General features: G+C 38.1%; 2 protein-coding genes across 2 annotated transcripts in view; one reads left to right on the plus strand and one right to left on the minus strand.

The window, feature by feature from the left end:
• LOC135210137 (uncharacterized) overlaps positions 1-15,172 on the minus strand; it is a 41,943-nt gene extending 26,771 nt beyond the window's left edge. The window contains exons 1-2 of the mRNA XM_064242957.1: positions 15,007-15,172; positions 995-1,205 (exon numbers count right to left, since the gene is read on the minus strand). Coding sequence (XP_064099027.1) covers positions 995-1,205; positions 15,007-15,052 — 257 coding nt within the window. The 5' untranslated portion in view covers positions 15,053-15,172. The remainder of the gene's footprint in view (positions 1-994; positions 1,206-15,006) is intronic.
• Positions 1-17,961, plus strand: part of LOC135210138 (dynein intermediate chain 3, ciliary-like) — a 131,695-nt gene that overhangs the window by 112,195 nt on the left and 1,539 nt on the right. The window lies entirely within an intron of this gene.

Genomic DNA, 17,961 nt, shown 5'->3' on the forward strand with positions numbered 1-17,961 from the left:
CACTGAAGAGATGTTTGAGGAAAGGACACACAAATTGTGAAGGATGACAGCACATCATGAGCGAATCCTCTAACCTTCACGCTGAGGACTGGATCTTTAATATCCGAGTTATTGAAGTTCATAAAAGGAAATAGATAATATGTTGTTTCCACCAGGCGGGGACCAAAATGAACAAGGTTAGCTCCAAAAAGGTAAGGAAAACCGTGCAAGATTTGGGATACAAAAATATTTAACCAATGAAATATAGAGGGTACGTGGCACACTCTTTCAATCTCCTCAGAATGAAAGTGGAATATATATATATATAATATATATATATATATATATATATATATATATATATATATATATATATATATATATAAAAGGCCCATTAAAATAATGGTTAAAAGCTAAGGCGGACGATCATTCGGTGAACTACTTACCACCCTTATCAAGAGTGGTAGTTATCCACCGAAATATAGACCTTAGCTTTAAACCAGAGTTTTTTAATGGGTCTTTTATACTTGAGACGAATCCTGCTTTAACAGGAGAATTTATTTACACACACACACACACACACACACACATATATATATATATATATATATATATATATATAATTATATGTGTGTGTGTGTGTGTGTGTGTGTGTGTGTGTGTGTATACATCGAGCTACAAATGTCCTTTAATACCTAATTCGCTCCACCTCTGAATTAATATATTTTCATATATGTTCGCCGATAAGAGATTTGTCAGCTAAAAAATTCCACTCCGTTAACATAGTACATGAAAATATATTACTTCCGAGGTAGAGCGAATTAGATATTAAAGGACATTTGTAGCTCCATGTATGCATCATGAATCAACGGTAACTTGGTATATGACTTATATATATATATATATATATATATATATATATATATATATATATATATATATATATAATCATACGCTTACCTGCATGAGGATTATACACTGAAAAACGAACGTGAAAATCATACATCATACTTACTGCTTGTTGATATACTGCAAAATCGACCCTTTCTTGTACTGGATCATGGGCTCCCGTACCCGACACCTGTCGTCTTCGTAGGCATAGTCGGTGGTCAAAGGCTTGGCGCTCTCGCCGTAGAGCCACGCTTCGCTGATCGCAATCTCGCCGCTCTCTGGTGGACACTGGAGTATCATCTCGTTCTCAGAGCACTCCTCTGCAATTTCACTCCCTGAAAAGGATGGAAAAAAGACCTAAATTGAGTCGAACATCTTTATTTTCCTCCGGGCAGCCTCTGACGTTTGTATTGCCGTGGGAGAGAACGCAGCTTTTCAAATATCTATTCGATGAAAACTAAATAAAATGCCAAAGACTCTGCACTTCGCTCAATATCTCTATCCTCCTCCGGGACCTGTGGCGTTTGCAGTTTATTTGTTTGTATGGTGTTTTGACGCTGCATGGAACCAGTGGTTATTCAGCAACGGGACCAACGACTTTCCGTGACTTCCGAACCACGTCGAGAGTGAACTTCTATCACCAGAAATACACATCTCTCACTCCTCAATAGAATGGCCGAGAATCGAACCCGCGACCACCGAGGTGGGACGCCAACACCATACCAACCACGCCACTGAGGCGCTCGTTTGAAGTTTAGAGGGAGGAAATGTGGATCTACACCATACTGTGCAGAGAATACGACGTAGTAGTAATAAACCTATTTTGTGAATGGACTAACGTCACTCAGTGGTTACGACAGGAACGGACGTTAGTCCCTTGGAGAATGTATTTTGTCATATTCTTTGCCTTTTCTAGTGTTTTTCACGTTTATATATATATATATATATATATATATATATATATATATATATTTAATATAAATAAAAGAAATTTCTTTAGATCATCTAAAAACTGGGGGGGGGGGGGCACTAACCAAGTACACGAACAAAATTCTCACACATTCGTTCTCTTTTCCTCCTGAAACAGGTCATACTTGCATCACATATTGTGAATTGCATTTTTTAGTGAAACACATGCCTAGCAACGCGATTTTTTTTTTAACCTTTCATCTCTCAAAGCAGTCCGAAATTTTACATTGTTTCTGTTGCTTGTGTAGCAAGCGTCCGTCAAATTGGTGCAAGCGACGATATTGGAAAAGTTGAAGAGAAATGGCTTCAACTTTGACGAAACAATAGCGGAAACCAACAATGCTGAAACTTTCAATGAATATAAATCGAGAGCCGTGAATTTCCCTTGATTCCTCTGTTACAGATAAGACTTTAAGCGATTCATATACATTGAACACTGTGAACCACATGTTCTACATGATTCCTTATCCCACGCTGTTTGTTTTATGCATCATTTTCAACACGGGTCGGACATAAATGGAAGAATGTAAGTATCACTTTTTAGCGACTACATTTCAGTTGGACAAGTCAACAGCTTGCAGTCTTGTTGCACTTCGTATATACAATTGATACATAAAGACATAAAGGGGGAAGCAAAATTAAATGCAAAAGAAAGGTGAAGTTACTCCCACACGGAAATAATTAATGCAACATTCTGTAGTACCATAATACTTAGACGCGAAGAAAAGTATCCAACGTACAGGCAATACATTTCTGCTCTCTCTCTCTCTCTCTCTCTCTCTCTCTCTCTCTCTCTCTCTCTCTCCAGGATGGATGGAGGATAGCAAAAGGATATGAGCGACTCGGAAAGAGGAAGGGGCAAGCGGATTCTCTTGGCAATGTGCCCTTAATTGTGTTATTGTGCTGCTCAAATTTTCCTGTTAGTGCGGATGTTCGGTCATTGTTGCTCTGATTTGATTTTAAGAAATTTTGGCTGTGTTGCGAAGGAGACATTGCATACACTGCAGAAAATAACAGGGCAAGCAACAAGAGATAATTCTACCCTCAATACCACAGTAGGAATACGCCTTAGGTCTGTTTCCTGAAAGTTCCGTCTATACCTAAGGAATGAATTATATAGATAAATGATAACAGGGGTGCTATGTAGTAACCTCATCAAAAGGTTAATAATGCCCTTTGATACAACGACCTCCCAGGGGGAACATATACACGAAGAGTCCGCCTTCTTTGTCTCTAATTATTCGTTCCTCCCGATATTCTGTGTTCGCTAGGTTCGCGTGGTTCCTCCATCCACGGTCTAGGTATATTACCTAGACCGTGCCTCCATCTTCCCACCCTTAATTGACTTCGCAAGCTACCACCTTCGGAACACAGCTCATCGCTCCCAGTGTTCTGTAGACGAAGTGGTGAAGGTCTCATCAGATATCGCTATCAAAAGTTTGTAGATTTATTCCTTTCTTCTAATAACAAACAAGAGCATAATGGCGGTCATCATGCCGTTAAAAGCATTTGAAACAAGTAAGAAATGCGCCGAAGTATCTTCGGCGCAATCCTTTTCTGTACAGCGTAAAATAGATTTATCTTTCGGTGGTCTCGGTATAATGCTGTATAACCCGCGGCCTATGAAACTTTCAGCCGACCATGATGGCCTATGTTGCTGCGTTGCCAGACGCACGATTATGGCTAATTTTAACCTTCAATAAAATAATGCCTACTGAGGCTAGAGGGCTGAAATTCGGTACGTTTGATGATTGGAAGGTGGACGATGCAGCAAACCAATTTGCAGCCCTCTAGCCTCAGTAGTTTTTAAGATCTGAGAGCGGACAGAAAAAGGGCCGACACAAAAAAGCGCAGACGGACAGGTAAAACCGGCACTATAGTTTTCTTTTCATAAAACTAAAATGTAATAATTAGCATGAAAATTCAAAGATTTTAGTATCGTGAGACCAAGTAGAAGAAATTGCACAGCATTTAAAATAACTGGAACCAGTGGTTATTCAGCAACGGGACCAACGGCTTTACGTGACTTCCGAACCACGTCGAGAGTAAACTTCTATCACCAGAAATACACATCTCTCACGCCTGAATGGAATACTCGAGAATCGAACTCGCGACCAGCGAAGTGGCACGCCAATACCATACCAACCACGCCAATGAGCGCCAGAAAATAAAGGTAAAATGCTTCTCTACCATTGGTACTATATTCTCAACATCCTCTACCCTTACAGTCTAGAAAAGAGAAAGACTGTTAAGACTTTCTCTTTTCTTAGACTGTTCTGTAACATTTATAAAGACAATATAAATATACTGTAAACATAGCTCGTGGCAATCATGAATTGTGTTGCTACGTAACACATCATAGCGTTAGTATATCTTTATATACCTGAGTACTTAACAATTCATTTTCTGGCTACCATAATTCACTATGCCCAATTATAATCAGCTAGCCAACATGAATGATTGAAACACGTGAGATCTCTGAATGGCACTGTCATTAAAAGTCCATTTGCACTAGACCGTCTTCAAGTAGCGGACACTTTTCTGCTAAGTTCTTAGAGATAAATGATTCAGACGTCTAAGTGTTACAGCCCTAAAGATTAACACGAATACACGTTTCCCAAGTAACAAAGAAATTCTTATTATTTTTTTAACAGTACTCTCATTCTATTGTTAATTTAATTGTCATGCTAATTTCAGGTTATTCTGGAGAGATAAATTTCTTCAGGTCATCTAAATGTCACGACAAGAACTTCACGATTGCTGATAAGCTCTTGGAAGATTCGGAAAAAAGCCTTAAACAATCGTGTCGTCTTCGTTCTATAGAGGCTTAGGAAGTTCTGTTAGACCTTTCAGGATCGATTACATGACATCTTATTATTCGTGTTCCATTCTTCAACTGGTTAATCGGATGACTACTCACACTGTCTGGCAACTCTCTCTCTCTCTCTCCTCTATCTCTTCTCTCCTCTCTAGCTCTCTCTCTCTCTAGACGATCTGTTCTTTATTTGGAATATGCGGTTAGTCCTACTCTCTCTAGAGATATACTGGTTCTTTATTTGGAATATGCGGTTAGTCCTACTCTCTCTCTAGAGATATACTGGTTCTTTATTGGGAATCTGTGGTTAGTCCTAATATGTTTAATAATATTTATTTTAAAAAGCATTCCTTTCATGAATGCACTGTAAATACTAACTAAAAGATGCTTTCTATACTCAGCAATTGGTATTCGCTTCACCATTTTCCTAATTTTTAAAATGCGCGAATTTACGCATTTTGAGTGATGATTTTTATTTTTTTTGCAAGAACCTTCGAAATGTTTGTCATATATTCATCAATTCGTCATCTAAGTAATAAGTAAGTCAACTGTTTCCGGGTACCTAATTCTTCGACTACAAAAGATGAGACGCATTAACTTCGTCCCTTGACGACAAAGATCTGTCCAAATGGATAAACTTTTCAAATAACGGGTTTCTTCGATATGTTTACAACTCAGGCATCCAAGATGTCGTCGATCTAAGGGAACGTTTCTGTCGGAAAGTTTTTGGATGAATTCTACAGTTGCGTCGTTTACCTTCCTGTTTTGACATGATGAACTTCCGGAGAAAATATTACTCAAAACTCAATATTTAATCTTGGATCTGTATCCCATTAACAAATGATGCATTAACTTAAATACTGCTACATTATAACTTAAAACAAGTAAAAAATGCGCCGAAGTTTTTCGGCGTAAATAAGTTTTCTGTCCCCTGATGGCCTCAGCCACGGCCCAAAAAACGCTTAGCCGCGGCCCATGAAACTCAGCCACGGTACGGTGCTGGCCTATGTTGTTAGGACCTATAGCGCTGCCAGAGTTACGATTATGGCTACCTTTAACCTTAAATAACATAAAAGATACTGAGGTTAGAGGGCTGCAAGTTGGTAAGTTTGATGATTGGAGGGTGGTGATCAAAATACCAAAGTGCAGCCCTCTAGCCTCTGTCGTTTTTAAGATCTGAACGCGGACGGACAAACAAAGTCGGCACAATAGTTTTCTTTTACAGAAAACTGAAAAAAGGGACATCTCAACATTGACCCTATCATTTCATTATGAACCCTAAACTACTCTGAGCCCCAGTGACAAATAGTTCAGGCAAATGGTAAAAGATACAATAACAACTCTTCTGTACTAATGTGCTGACAAATTAAACGTCACTACTCAGGTTCCAGTTGGCACTTGAATGTCAACATTTGCAAGGTATATTCTATATATTCTAAAATACCGAACTGCAACAGGCTACCGCCACTATGAATATTAACTATCATAATATAACGTGAATATCTCATAATATCACACTATTCTCTCGAAACATTTACGAAGTCATAACAGCTTCAGGAAAGTTGAAAATACAGACTGTGGCTTCTAAATGAACCCAGAGCCACCGCCCCCTCCGTCCCCCCCCCCCCCCCCCCCCCCACAAAAAAAAAAAAATGGGACCATGGGTGCTAAATGAAGCCTACAGTTCCTACCATCAATAATAATAATAATAATACAGTTTCAAAGAATAATGTTATTGGCTCCTCAAATAATGTTTTGTAATGCCAGTAATAAAAATGCTGAATGCTAGTATTTAATACAGGAAAAATATCTGTAAAAAAATAATTCTTGCCGACGTCGACATATTCCTGATTCGCGGCACGAAATACAAAAACGTATTTCCAAAATACTCAGGTGGTTTTCGGCCGCAATGTAAATAGTTTTATAAAAATTCTAACATGTTTATCGAACAATAAAAAGTAGATTGTACTAATTAAGAACTTATGATTAAAGTAATAATTTTTCTCATTAAAACTAAAAAAATATGTATACTTTTTAAACATATCTAATGTGGTAAAGAAAAATATCCTATGCATTCTGTTTGCAGGCCTAAACATAACCATAAAATATTGTTGGAAACCTTTTGAGTGTAAGAGCAAATGACAAAGCATTGTAAAGTTGCAAGCTCAAAATTGCGTGGCGTCACGAAGAATCGGTCAAACCTCTCGGCCTTGCGAAAGAAGCAATGCAACTGCCGTGCCGTGTTTTATCTCCCCACCCCATCTGAGGCGCCAAATGAACTTCTTCTTCTTTTTAAACTTTGATCGATTACCTGCCTGGATGAATGAAGCCAAAAATTGTTTCACAAACGACGACAATAAGGAATTTAATTCACTGCGAGGCTGTCTGAAATACAAAAGTGGCAGGTTACACGGGACGAAACAGATGAGAGAGGTTATAGTTGTGATAGGGAGTGTTCTCTGGGGTCTCGATGGACTGGGGCTGGCCGGGGTTCGGGTTGGGGACGGGGTTGGGGTCTTCGTCTGACAAGGGGATCGCTAGTGGTGTATTGATCCAAAGTCTCCCCAGCTCCCAAAGCGACTCGTGTGCTTCGATTTTCCCTCTTTTTCTTCTTTCGTAAGATACCGATTCAGACTTGTACAATTCCGTGAAGACTATTAACATAAATCAATAAAAGGCTTTTCCTATGATATAAGCAGGCAAATTTTCTAAGGTATTTCTTAGCTCCGGGAATTTCTATCGCACAAGTTCTGCGCTTTAAAAACCACTGCTAAAGATCATACGCCCAAACCGAATATTACAGGACAGATGTAGAGGTCTACCTGCAACACCAATTTACCTTTAAGCTGCAAATATCACATTTTCTGTGGGAGTTCGAACGTTGCACTTATCAGGCTGCGTATCATAACGAGAACAGAAAAACACAGCGTGCCCTACTTTTCAAATTGATATGCGACCTGACACCTTAATTGAATTGTTTGTATGATAGCTGCAAATTGGTGTAATAACGAGCAAAATATGCGTAATGTGATTTGACAGAACTTTATTCGAGCTGTAATTATGTTATTGCACTCTAGGTACGCATCACTGCATACGTATTTATAAATAATATAAATCGCGTAAGTAATTCAGTTAGCTTTTGGATGATAAAATTGAAGAAAAAAAGAATCACCAAACTTAAGGTTACATCTTGTATCGTATTATCATCGTACTAATCAGTCTAATCACGCACGAAAAGCAACCTTAGGGTGATCAGATCTCATCCGACTCCGCGGCCGCCACAGCTGTTGCTGCTGCTAATGCGTGAGTGCGTGATTGTTATCGTTTCATTCTTCCCTAGCCACCTGCAGAGCTGCTACTAATTACGATCTCGCCTTTATTACAAGACCCTCTTACATCTCACGGATGGGTCTACAGGTGACAACTCAGCAGCATGTCATTGTCTCTTGATCTTACTGAGCGAGACAGTTACTTCTCACCACCAGAAATACATAAAAGTCCACGAAACGTTATTCGTTGTGCCAACATTTCTTTGTTTTCATGCGCTCTGAATGCAGGACTTGATTGTATTTTGAAACGTGCGGTTGTTTACCAGTTAACGCGAGTTTTGTGTTTTCAACTAAACACTGCGATTGCTAGATTTTTGTAAACACTGTTAAAATACATGGATCTAAATGCCCTTACTTAATCCTTACTGAATTTTGAATTTATTTCATTAAAGAAAGTCTTAACACAAGATGCTCGTTCAGTGAACTGTAATGAGTGCGCTCCCTCCCTCACTGAATACGGTTGCAACCCATTTCGCTCTTCCCCTTTGGGACAGACAGGCGGAGAAAGGAAGAGAAACGGAGGCAGGGCGCTTCCCTTGGTAACCAAGTCAGTTCCCGGAAGCAGTCGACAAAGGAATGTTCCTTTAGTCTTTATAAATACGCAAAAGTGTTCATCAGATAGTCCTACTACTGTATATTTCATGAAACATAACAGGAGTTCTATGACGTGTGCGCGTCTTGACACAAACCTGATTCACGAGTCCGTTAATCAGCTTCATTCATTTTGAATTAACCGACAAGACTATATTCCTCGTGCGTCACTGACCGCGGCTTCACCACACTTTTTTATCTCACTCGAATTTCCCGAAATGGCAAAATAATATGGCTTAAAACAATTCTTGGCATTTAAGACACAAGCCATCAATTTTCGCACCGATGTCTAGACGTGCTCGCTTGGGTTCATAGGTTCATATCAGCGCGAGTTAAAGCCGATGAGGCGTGCTTCACACTACTCTTGTCCTCCTTATTAGAACAAGTAGATTAAAAAGTATACATAACTCCGTTGAAGCAACAACTGGGGTAGATTAGTAGCAAATGTAATTAGGAAAAAGAGATGAAAAAAAAATAAAATTAAAAATTCCGATGTGACAGGGTACGAATCTTGACCCGTTTGCCTCGCCATGACTTTGTCTCAAAACTGCTCTCCCAAAAATCTGATTACATAAAAACATTTTACATTACCGAGTCAGAAGCACCTAAATACATTAAGAATTCATCCGTAACAACCATCAAACACATTTTTCATCCAGTTTTTTCCCTTTACTGTCCGACAATTCTAGTGCAACAACCAGTAAGGAATACATTAAGATGACTAGGGGGTGAACGAACCAACCTCTAAATTACATTTATATATAAAAAAGCGAACAACATATTGTTGGCTAATAGAAAGATCGCTCATTTTTAGAAGGAAAAATGCCATTTCCCTTCATAATAGGGCTACCTTTTTTTGAGAAAATTAATCTTATGAAATGCCAATCAGATTTAGATAGAAGGGTATCAAAGAATTATTCTTTTCTTTATGCAGCGCAGTTTATCGCATTATTGGGTGGGACGACGATCCTAATACCATCACTGTGCAGATATTGGAATGATTTAGTTCTGTGTAAACTAAGCGTTTTTCTCAAAATTAAAGCGACTATATGAATAAGACATTTTCCGTATGAGAAATAGGTGAATGACTGATCAATAAACATGGACAGAAAATCGCTTAACACCAAGAATATCATTCACAGCTGGAGGATCTCACCAGACTGGAAGATTAGAGGTCTTTTTCATCACCCAGACCGATCTCCTATTGAACATCAAAGCTTGAAAACCTCATAGAAAAGTGCTTTCATATAGTACCTTATGTAAGATGAAGAGGTATCAAAAGCAACTTCAATACAGAGGATATGTTTGCAGAAGCCTAAAATTTAACCGCACTACACAGACCTCTGCCATCCAATTGTCCACGCCTGCCCCCCTTCTGAAGAGGTGGCTCTGTTTCTCAATGAGGGGAAATGGTGAGTCATCATCACCAACATTGGCTCCACAGTCAATTTTCCAATACTATTATTAGGAGAACACCAGAGAGAGAGAGAGAGAGAGAGAGAGAGAGAGAGAGAGAGAGAGAGAGAGAGAGAGAGAGAGAGAGAGAGAGACTAGTCCTAAGTGAATTTAAGCCAAGTGCTATTTAGGTTGTAAAAATTTTTCCTTCTATCTAAATTGCCTAAATTTTTCAATTTTTCCCTCTATCTAAATTGCCTACATTTTTTCTTCTATTTAGATTGCATAGAATTTTTCCTTATTTCAGCGGCATTTAGAATTGGTATTACTGTTAAGTGACTATTGCAAACTGGTCAAGGGATGATTGTGACTACAAGCTAGCACAATCAAAGGCTAATGCTAATAACAAAGGACTAATGCAACAATATTACAGAATAAATCAAACAAAATTAACGAAATCAGCAATTTAAAAAGTTATGTAAAACACGCAGATAACCAAAATTACAGATGAAATACATCAACCAACAGCAAATAAGAAATAAATCAGTGAATTGTGACAAATAAGTATGCCACTTGGGAGCAACATTGCACCCTCTTGTAAAAACATCAAGCCTCAACACATTACCTGGAACAGCAGTATATTTTTACGCTTGAACTGGAATTGTCGTAATAGCAGTTGGTCCCGAGGTTCACCGGCACCTGAATTCTGCGCTTGAAACTTCTCTACTGAAAATGGCTTTCCTCTAACATTAGGTCACACTTCAAGACGATGCCAAAGTTCTTAGACAACTTTTTCTTGCATGAGACTGGCAAGATACGAGATACACTCGATCAGAATACGTCTAAATATTTGAAGACCCTCACTTAAAACGCCTTTTCTACTAGCACACGATAAGTCTGATAAAATCTTCACCTGATATTACTTTTCAGCCACCTAAAGATTTCGTATGTTTAAACAACTTGTAGTATTTAATAACAAAAGATACGAAAAGTCACCTACCAGACACTACCCTGTGGTAGGGGCGGTTTAAGGGGAATGCTACCACCTAACGGAATGTGCTACCAAACGATAGGTCCTGCGTGTTGTCACGTTAAAAAGGCGACTAAAAGGACAGCTGCTGCCTTGCAAGTCTTACTTTTTTTAGTAAAAGGCTAGGCCCATCGCCATTAACTGTGGAAACTTCTGTCTTGCAGTCTTACTTTTTAGTAAAAGGCTAGGCCCACCGCCAATAAGTGTGGAAACTGCTGCCTTGCAGTCTTACTTTTTGGTAAAGAAAAGGCTAGGCCCACCACCATAAGTGTGGAAACTGCTGCCTTGCAAGTACACATTTTAGTCAAAGGCGAGTTCCCACCGCTAATAACTGTGGTTGATGGCAGCAAGGGCATGCAGTCGTAAAAACCCCTTTGCCAAATAATAAACCAGGGCTGATGCTGTAAGGAAAGGCCACATCAGGCAACAGAGGTAAAAATATCTATCTACCTTGAATGCATTCACATGCTGCACACACACACACACACACACACACACACACACAAATGAAAGGAAACGTGTAAGTTACTATATTCGGATAATTTCAATTTTTGAAGCTTGGCACTTGGAAGACACTATTATCATGACAGCTCTTAAACTCTGTTAAGCCCTATGCTCAATTTTTACGTTAAAAATGGCGTGGATAGTAAATAGTTTGTAGTAACTCAGTGTAACTATTATGATGTCACTTCTGCTATTCTTCGTCCCACCGTCCCCCCCCCCCAAAAAAAAAAAAAAAAAAAAAAAAATCCATGAAAATTTGGATAAAGAGAGGGGCCTGTCAAAAAATTAAATTTGCCATAAAAAATTAACATTCAGAGACAGTTAGGACCACTGTTAAGGAAGAGAAACACCAAGTGTGACGAAAGACGTTCATGTGAAACTTCGTGAAATAGTGTGTAGCATTAATCAAAAACTTTAGACGGTAATTAGAGGGATTAGGTGAGATAATTAACTGCACGGCATCAAAATACTTCAGTGAGAGAGAGAGAATAGGTTATTCTAATCTAGGCTATAAGAAGACTTGAAAAAACACACACATCAATATATATATATATATATATATATATATATATTATATTATATATATATATATATTATATATATACACACGCACACACACACACACCCACACACACACACACATATATATATATATATATATATATATATATATAGAGAGAGAGAGAGAGAGAGAGAGAGACGAGAGAGAGAGAGAGAGAGAGGTGTGTGTGTGCAACGTTAGCAAACATCTAAACATTGCCATTTCAACCATTATAAAAAGTCTTACTGTAAAAGCGGCGTCTTTACTCGACGAAGATAATATTATTTTGAGTTTCTAACATAATCAAATATTTCAACTCATATCAAATACTCTAGAAATTATAAATATCAGACTCATCAATAAGAGCAAAATATACTACTTATCCTACATTCTTATGTTGTATTCCTATCATTCTCAGATTTTGACCTTCACTGACTAGGAAAATTTTGAAGACATCTTCACACGTAATACAATTAAACAAAGGAGAAATACAGGTTCTAAAGCGCCACCTACGCCACTGACATGCCCCTCTCCCCCTTCTCCGAGAAAAAGTAGTTCTGCGGTGGAGTGAACCACAGAATTATAGGTTTTACACTTCCCTACTGCCTTGCGTGCACTTCCTCCCCTGTATGACTTGTGGAGAAGAAAAATAAATGCTAGACACACTACTATTTCCACATAATGCTGCTTGAACAAATTCGCCGATGCTAAATTACGAAACACAGCATTCCTTTACCTGCATTGTTGCATGAGTATTCCAGCAAGACCACCGAGATATCCATCTCGGTGGTTTTGATTCTAGGCGCACCAACGGGGTTGAAATTGTATAGAGCTATGCGCCTGTATCAAAAATTGAACATTTAGGATATTTTTCAGAACTTATTTTATTTATTTTATATGTCCATGATAAAGAATCTGAAACCAAATTATTATCATTTTCATCGAAAATATTTATATGGTGATTTTATATATAAAGACCGAGTCCATTCTTAAAACACTTTAACATGGATTCGCGAAATAGTCTCGACGATAACCATCTTTAACGACGAACGTTCGGTAATTGGACAAAATATTGATATCTGTGACTTATGAGTCGTGACATTACGATAATTAACAACTTGGTATCCGCATCAGCTAAGATCCTTGCGATACGAATAAAACAGGCAAATTTCCGTCGATGTAACAATTTAATTTGAATGATTTTTGCTTGCTAGGGGAGTAAGCCTACAAAATACTTTGTTGCTGTTGCTGTCGGGGGCGAGGAGGTGGGGGGAGGTTGGTTAGGAAAGCCCTATGGAAAAGCCTAAAAAACTCTGAAAATGGTGTTTTCAGTTGAGTTAAAGATACAAGAATTTTATGATAGGATATTTATGATTTATTTATCAGGATGAAATTTAAAAAATAAATAATATACATATTAATGATAGTAAAGAAAAATCATTTTTAATGAAATATAGCGCATTAATTTTAATTTTCGTTGGTGAAACAATGCTCTATTTGACAGTAGATTTTACCATACGCCCAGTAAGCTGAAGGTCGGAGCACGCCTTGTTTTATGTAATAGGCCCACTAGTAATTCAACTGGAAGCTGGCTGGCGCTGAATGGTTTACGTTACACCTATACATTCAAATTATGATGGACTGGTTTTCACACATTTTCCCTGGTTTTTATTTTTAGCCTCCTCGTGACATTGACCTTCAACACAGACGATTGATTATATCGAAGGCAAAACTTCTGAACTTCAAAAGGTTGGGCCATGACGAGGTTACAAAGAGCACACACCCATCCCCCCCTCTTGACCATTCTCTGTCCCCGCCCTTTAAATTTAAAGATATAATAATAATAATAAAATTTATAAAAATGAAATAGTTACAAAATCTTTGTCACTATGTCGTGTTTAGGACTAGTGTCCATGAGACAATGAGTCTGGCTCCAACCTAATGTTTAATCATAATAAATGTTTCAAAAGCAAAAATCATTCTGGAACCATTAAGGAACTTAATAGCACTTAGAAGTTTACGTTTCAAAACACATTATTTCATAAAATAGTACATTATCTATAGATTTTATAAGTCAGGGGCTACAGGCCAAGTTAAGTGTAATGTGGCTGGAGTTTTCCAATCAATTATAGTTTTAATTTAAAGAAGTGACCGTCGTGTTAACTGAGATGTTAATGTCAAATAAAACGACGAAAACCAATCAGATTTCTTCCGTAGTCTACGTTTCAGCTTCACACACTTTATATATATATATATAATATATATATATATATAATATATATATATATATATATATATATATATACATACATAATATAAATAATATATATATATATATATATATAATATATATATATATATATAATATATATATATATATATATGTATGTATGTATATATATATCATATATAATATATATATATATATATAATATATATATATAGGATTATACGTGCGCATGTTTACAACCCGAATGTAGCACGCACGCATCACACACCGCTTGCACGTGCAAACAAACAATTTTTCTCTCCCTTCCTCCCTCCCTCCCTTCCCATTCCTTTCTTCGCTCCCCTCCTTTTCCTTCTCCCCTTACTTTTGGAGGCTCGCAAACCGAAGGTATCAAAAGGATCTGCCGAGTTCCCACCCTCCCGCAATTCCATTACCTTTCCAGCCCCGACCCGGTCGTCTTTGCACAATGCGTTCCTGTCGTGATCTGGCTGGGCATAGCTATTCGTACTGTGTCCAGCAACATGCGTAGAATGTGGCCATCAAGCTGGAATCATTTTCTCAATGCTTTAAAATTCAATTTTGATCAATGGCATCGAAAATTCCAACTGTTATTTTTGCGTCATTCCAGCCAACCTCGCTCGTTTTGGGTTTCACTAGGCATGCCGACTAAGAACAATATATCTGTAGCCAGCCTGGAATTAATGTTATTTTTTTACATCACGTTTTACTCACCTCGGGAAACAGAAGTGAAAAACAGGAGCAGTAATGGCCATAGCATTTTGCTATCTTGTAAGGAAAAAATCACTGCGAGATCAGTTTGCGATAGCTCTGACGACGAGCGCCACTGAGGAACACTCACTCCGCGGCGTTTCGTTACATACTGAATGTAAGCAAGATTGGTCTGGGCCGTCTGGCAGTCAGACTGCGGCCTGCCGAGCGCCGAGCTCGAGCTGCCGAGAGAGAGAGAGAGAGAGCGGTTTCCAGGCCCAGACCAGGCCACTGAGACTATAGATATAAATTGCCAATTCACATTATCCCTGAGCAATGCGTACATATTTAACGCAAATTTGTGAAAATAGCTTTCGTGATCTATCCCGCAGCGATCTGTGGTGCTGGGCGAAAATAATAATTAATATTACTAAATAAATGTCCTTACGATACAGAACTGCTATGCCACGATGCAGATAGCCAGCCCTATTGTCAGATCATTAATTTCCTCTCCATAGTGGCGAGCTGGACGTTTGAAAGAGTATTTATGGTGTCCAGCGATGACTGATGAAAAAATAAGCAGAACTAATTACGTGAGGGTTTTCCGATGGGTTGTAGCACAAAACTGGGAAAAATTGCAATGAAATTTATCTTTGTGCGTTGCTTCGGGGACCCAGGCAACGCGTTTTTGTTGGTAGTTAATCATTATTTCGCTTAATTGCAATGCCGGACGTAGCCTTTTTTTTCTCTTTTAATAGCAAGAGCACATTTTTTGCAATACACCATTCCTCATAACTTTTTATTCACGTCTACAGACCTGTGAATTATTTTGCATTAGCTGATAAAATGTTGCGAAGTGCGGATGCTGATTCCTATCATTGCTTCATGTGTCATTTTATAGTCCATTGTCATGTCATCTGTTTGTAGAATACTATGCTTTTTATGTTTATCTTCCTTCCCTAAAAAAGAGAAAAATGAGTGCGCATTTCCTAGATGTAGGTCTAGCACTCTAAATCTGTGGTCTAGACTCTGGGACACTGATGCATGCTATTCCAATTAAATCAATAAAGCAAGTTTCACTGACCCGACGATTAAACGATACCACAATTTACATCTACTATAGTTTTTGTCACAGGTTACAAATATCACATCTACTTTGGTTGTATATACCACTGATTCATTGTTTACTAAAAATAAACATAAGTGTCATTTGTGTTTTATGTGAAGCATTTAGTACGGTACAAACAAAAATATCACTCATTTTATGCAGTGTGTCATGAAATAAACAATAAAAGCGTTCAGTGAACTCCAGGTCTAGGACTCGCTGAGCTCAGGCAATGCATTTCAAGCTTCCAGTTAGAATTCTTTCAGCGGAAACAGTTTTGTAACATTTGCAATAATTCATAATACATAACAGAAGTGACTTGTACCGTAGATAGCTTGAAGTAAAACAAACCTTACCTTAATAAAGTAGAGCTACCTCATTCAATTCTCTATTCTTAAGGAGTGAGTTGGAGAGTTAGGCCTATAGGTAAAACATCTATATATATTATGATGCTTATTGGATTAAAAGAACTGCAGACCTACCATTAAAAGCATAAAAAAGACATATGAGCAAAAAAAAAAAAAAACAGACATATCAGCAACATTATAGGCTTTCCTATATATCGAAGAGTGATGGAATATATAGTCACATTATCAAAGAATACTTATCAACTTCACAAATAAAATGTTTACAATAGTAACTGCTTTATGCAATGGTAGAACTTTAGAATATTCACTAAAATAAGTCAGAAAAGGCATAAGATTGACTTTCGTTTGCAATGCATAAACGAAAAGAATTATTGTATGATTAAAACTTCAAAGTAAATGACATTCGTGTTACCGTAACGGGTATTGAAGTTCTATGAAATGAACTGTCGGGCATGTTTTGCAATCAACGTAGATTAATCTTTTAAATAAGGAACCTGGAAAAATTAGATGCTGAAGTAGCTCCAGGACTCATGCAGAAGAGTGTGCTCCTGGAAACAGCGCACATAGTAAGAAAAGTGATGGACTTGTGAGGACGGCATTTCGCCAAATGTCCGACCTTCCTCTGTACATACTTTTTATACCATATACTAAAATTCAGAGCATTTCACGGCCTATCCGCCGATATACTATATATCATGTAAAAATGTACTCTCTGCACGAAGATATATGTATATTTTCAGCTGCGAAGAAACACAATCGCAACCGGGGCTCGTCCCCTTTTGTATGTGCGTGCGTGACGGACACTACGTTTCCGTCCGCACTGCTGCCTCATATACAGCTGTCTCGGTGAGCAAGAGCCCGTGCTGACACAGGTCAGCTTAATCAAAAACAACCACAACATTCAATAAAGTTAGTTCAAGCTTTCTCCTTGTCTGATTCCAGTCCTCACAACTGGTGACCCCGGAGTGACTCGAACATCCATCCTTCTGAAGGAGAAAGGATGCAGCCAGGATCCCCACACTATAAAAACCACCCAGTCGAACAGGAGGACTGATAGAAAGAAAGAAAAAAATGATAATAACAATATGTTGATAAAAGAACCTCTTCAAGGCGAATACTGTTAAAGAGAATGGCAGAATTAACCGAGTTGATCTTAAATAATTTTTTTTTCTAATCATCCGCGTCTCGGGCTCAGCGATGTTTCTGAGTAACTTACCAATATTCTTATTGTGAGTTTCTAAAAATCTTGAAAAATGCTGAAGGTGATCTTTTATTAAAATAGGATTCTGTTATACTGGTATTAACAGCATAGGATCTCAGGTCTAGGTCAAGTAGGAGTCGTAATCAGTGATGGTATTATTCCGTAGCACTGATTACGACTCCTACTTGACCTAGACCTAGGATCCTATGCTGTTAATACCAGTATACCAGAATCCTGTTTCAATAAAAGATTACCTTCAGCATTTTTCAAGATTTTTAGAAATTCCCAATATGAATATTGGCCAG

This window comes from Macrobrachium nipponense, chromosome 39, assembly GCF_015104395.2.
Source record: "Macrobrachium nipponense isolate FS-2020 chromosome 39, ASM1510439v2, whole genome shotgun sequence".
In the NCBI taxonomy this organism is placed as follows: domain Eukaryota; kingdom Metazoa; phylum Arthropoda; class Malacostraca; order Decapoda; family Palaemonidae; genus Macrobrachium; species Macrobrachium nipponense.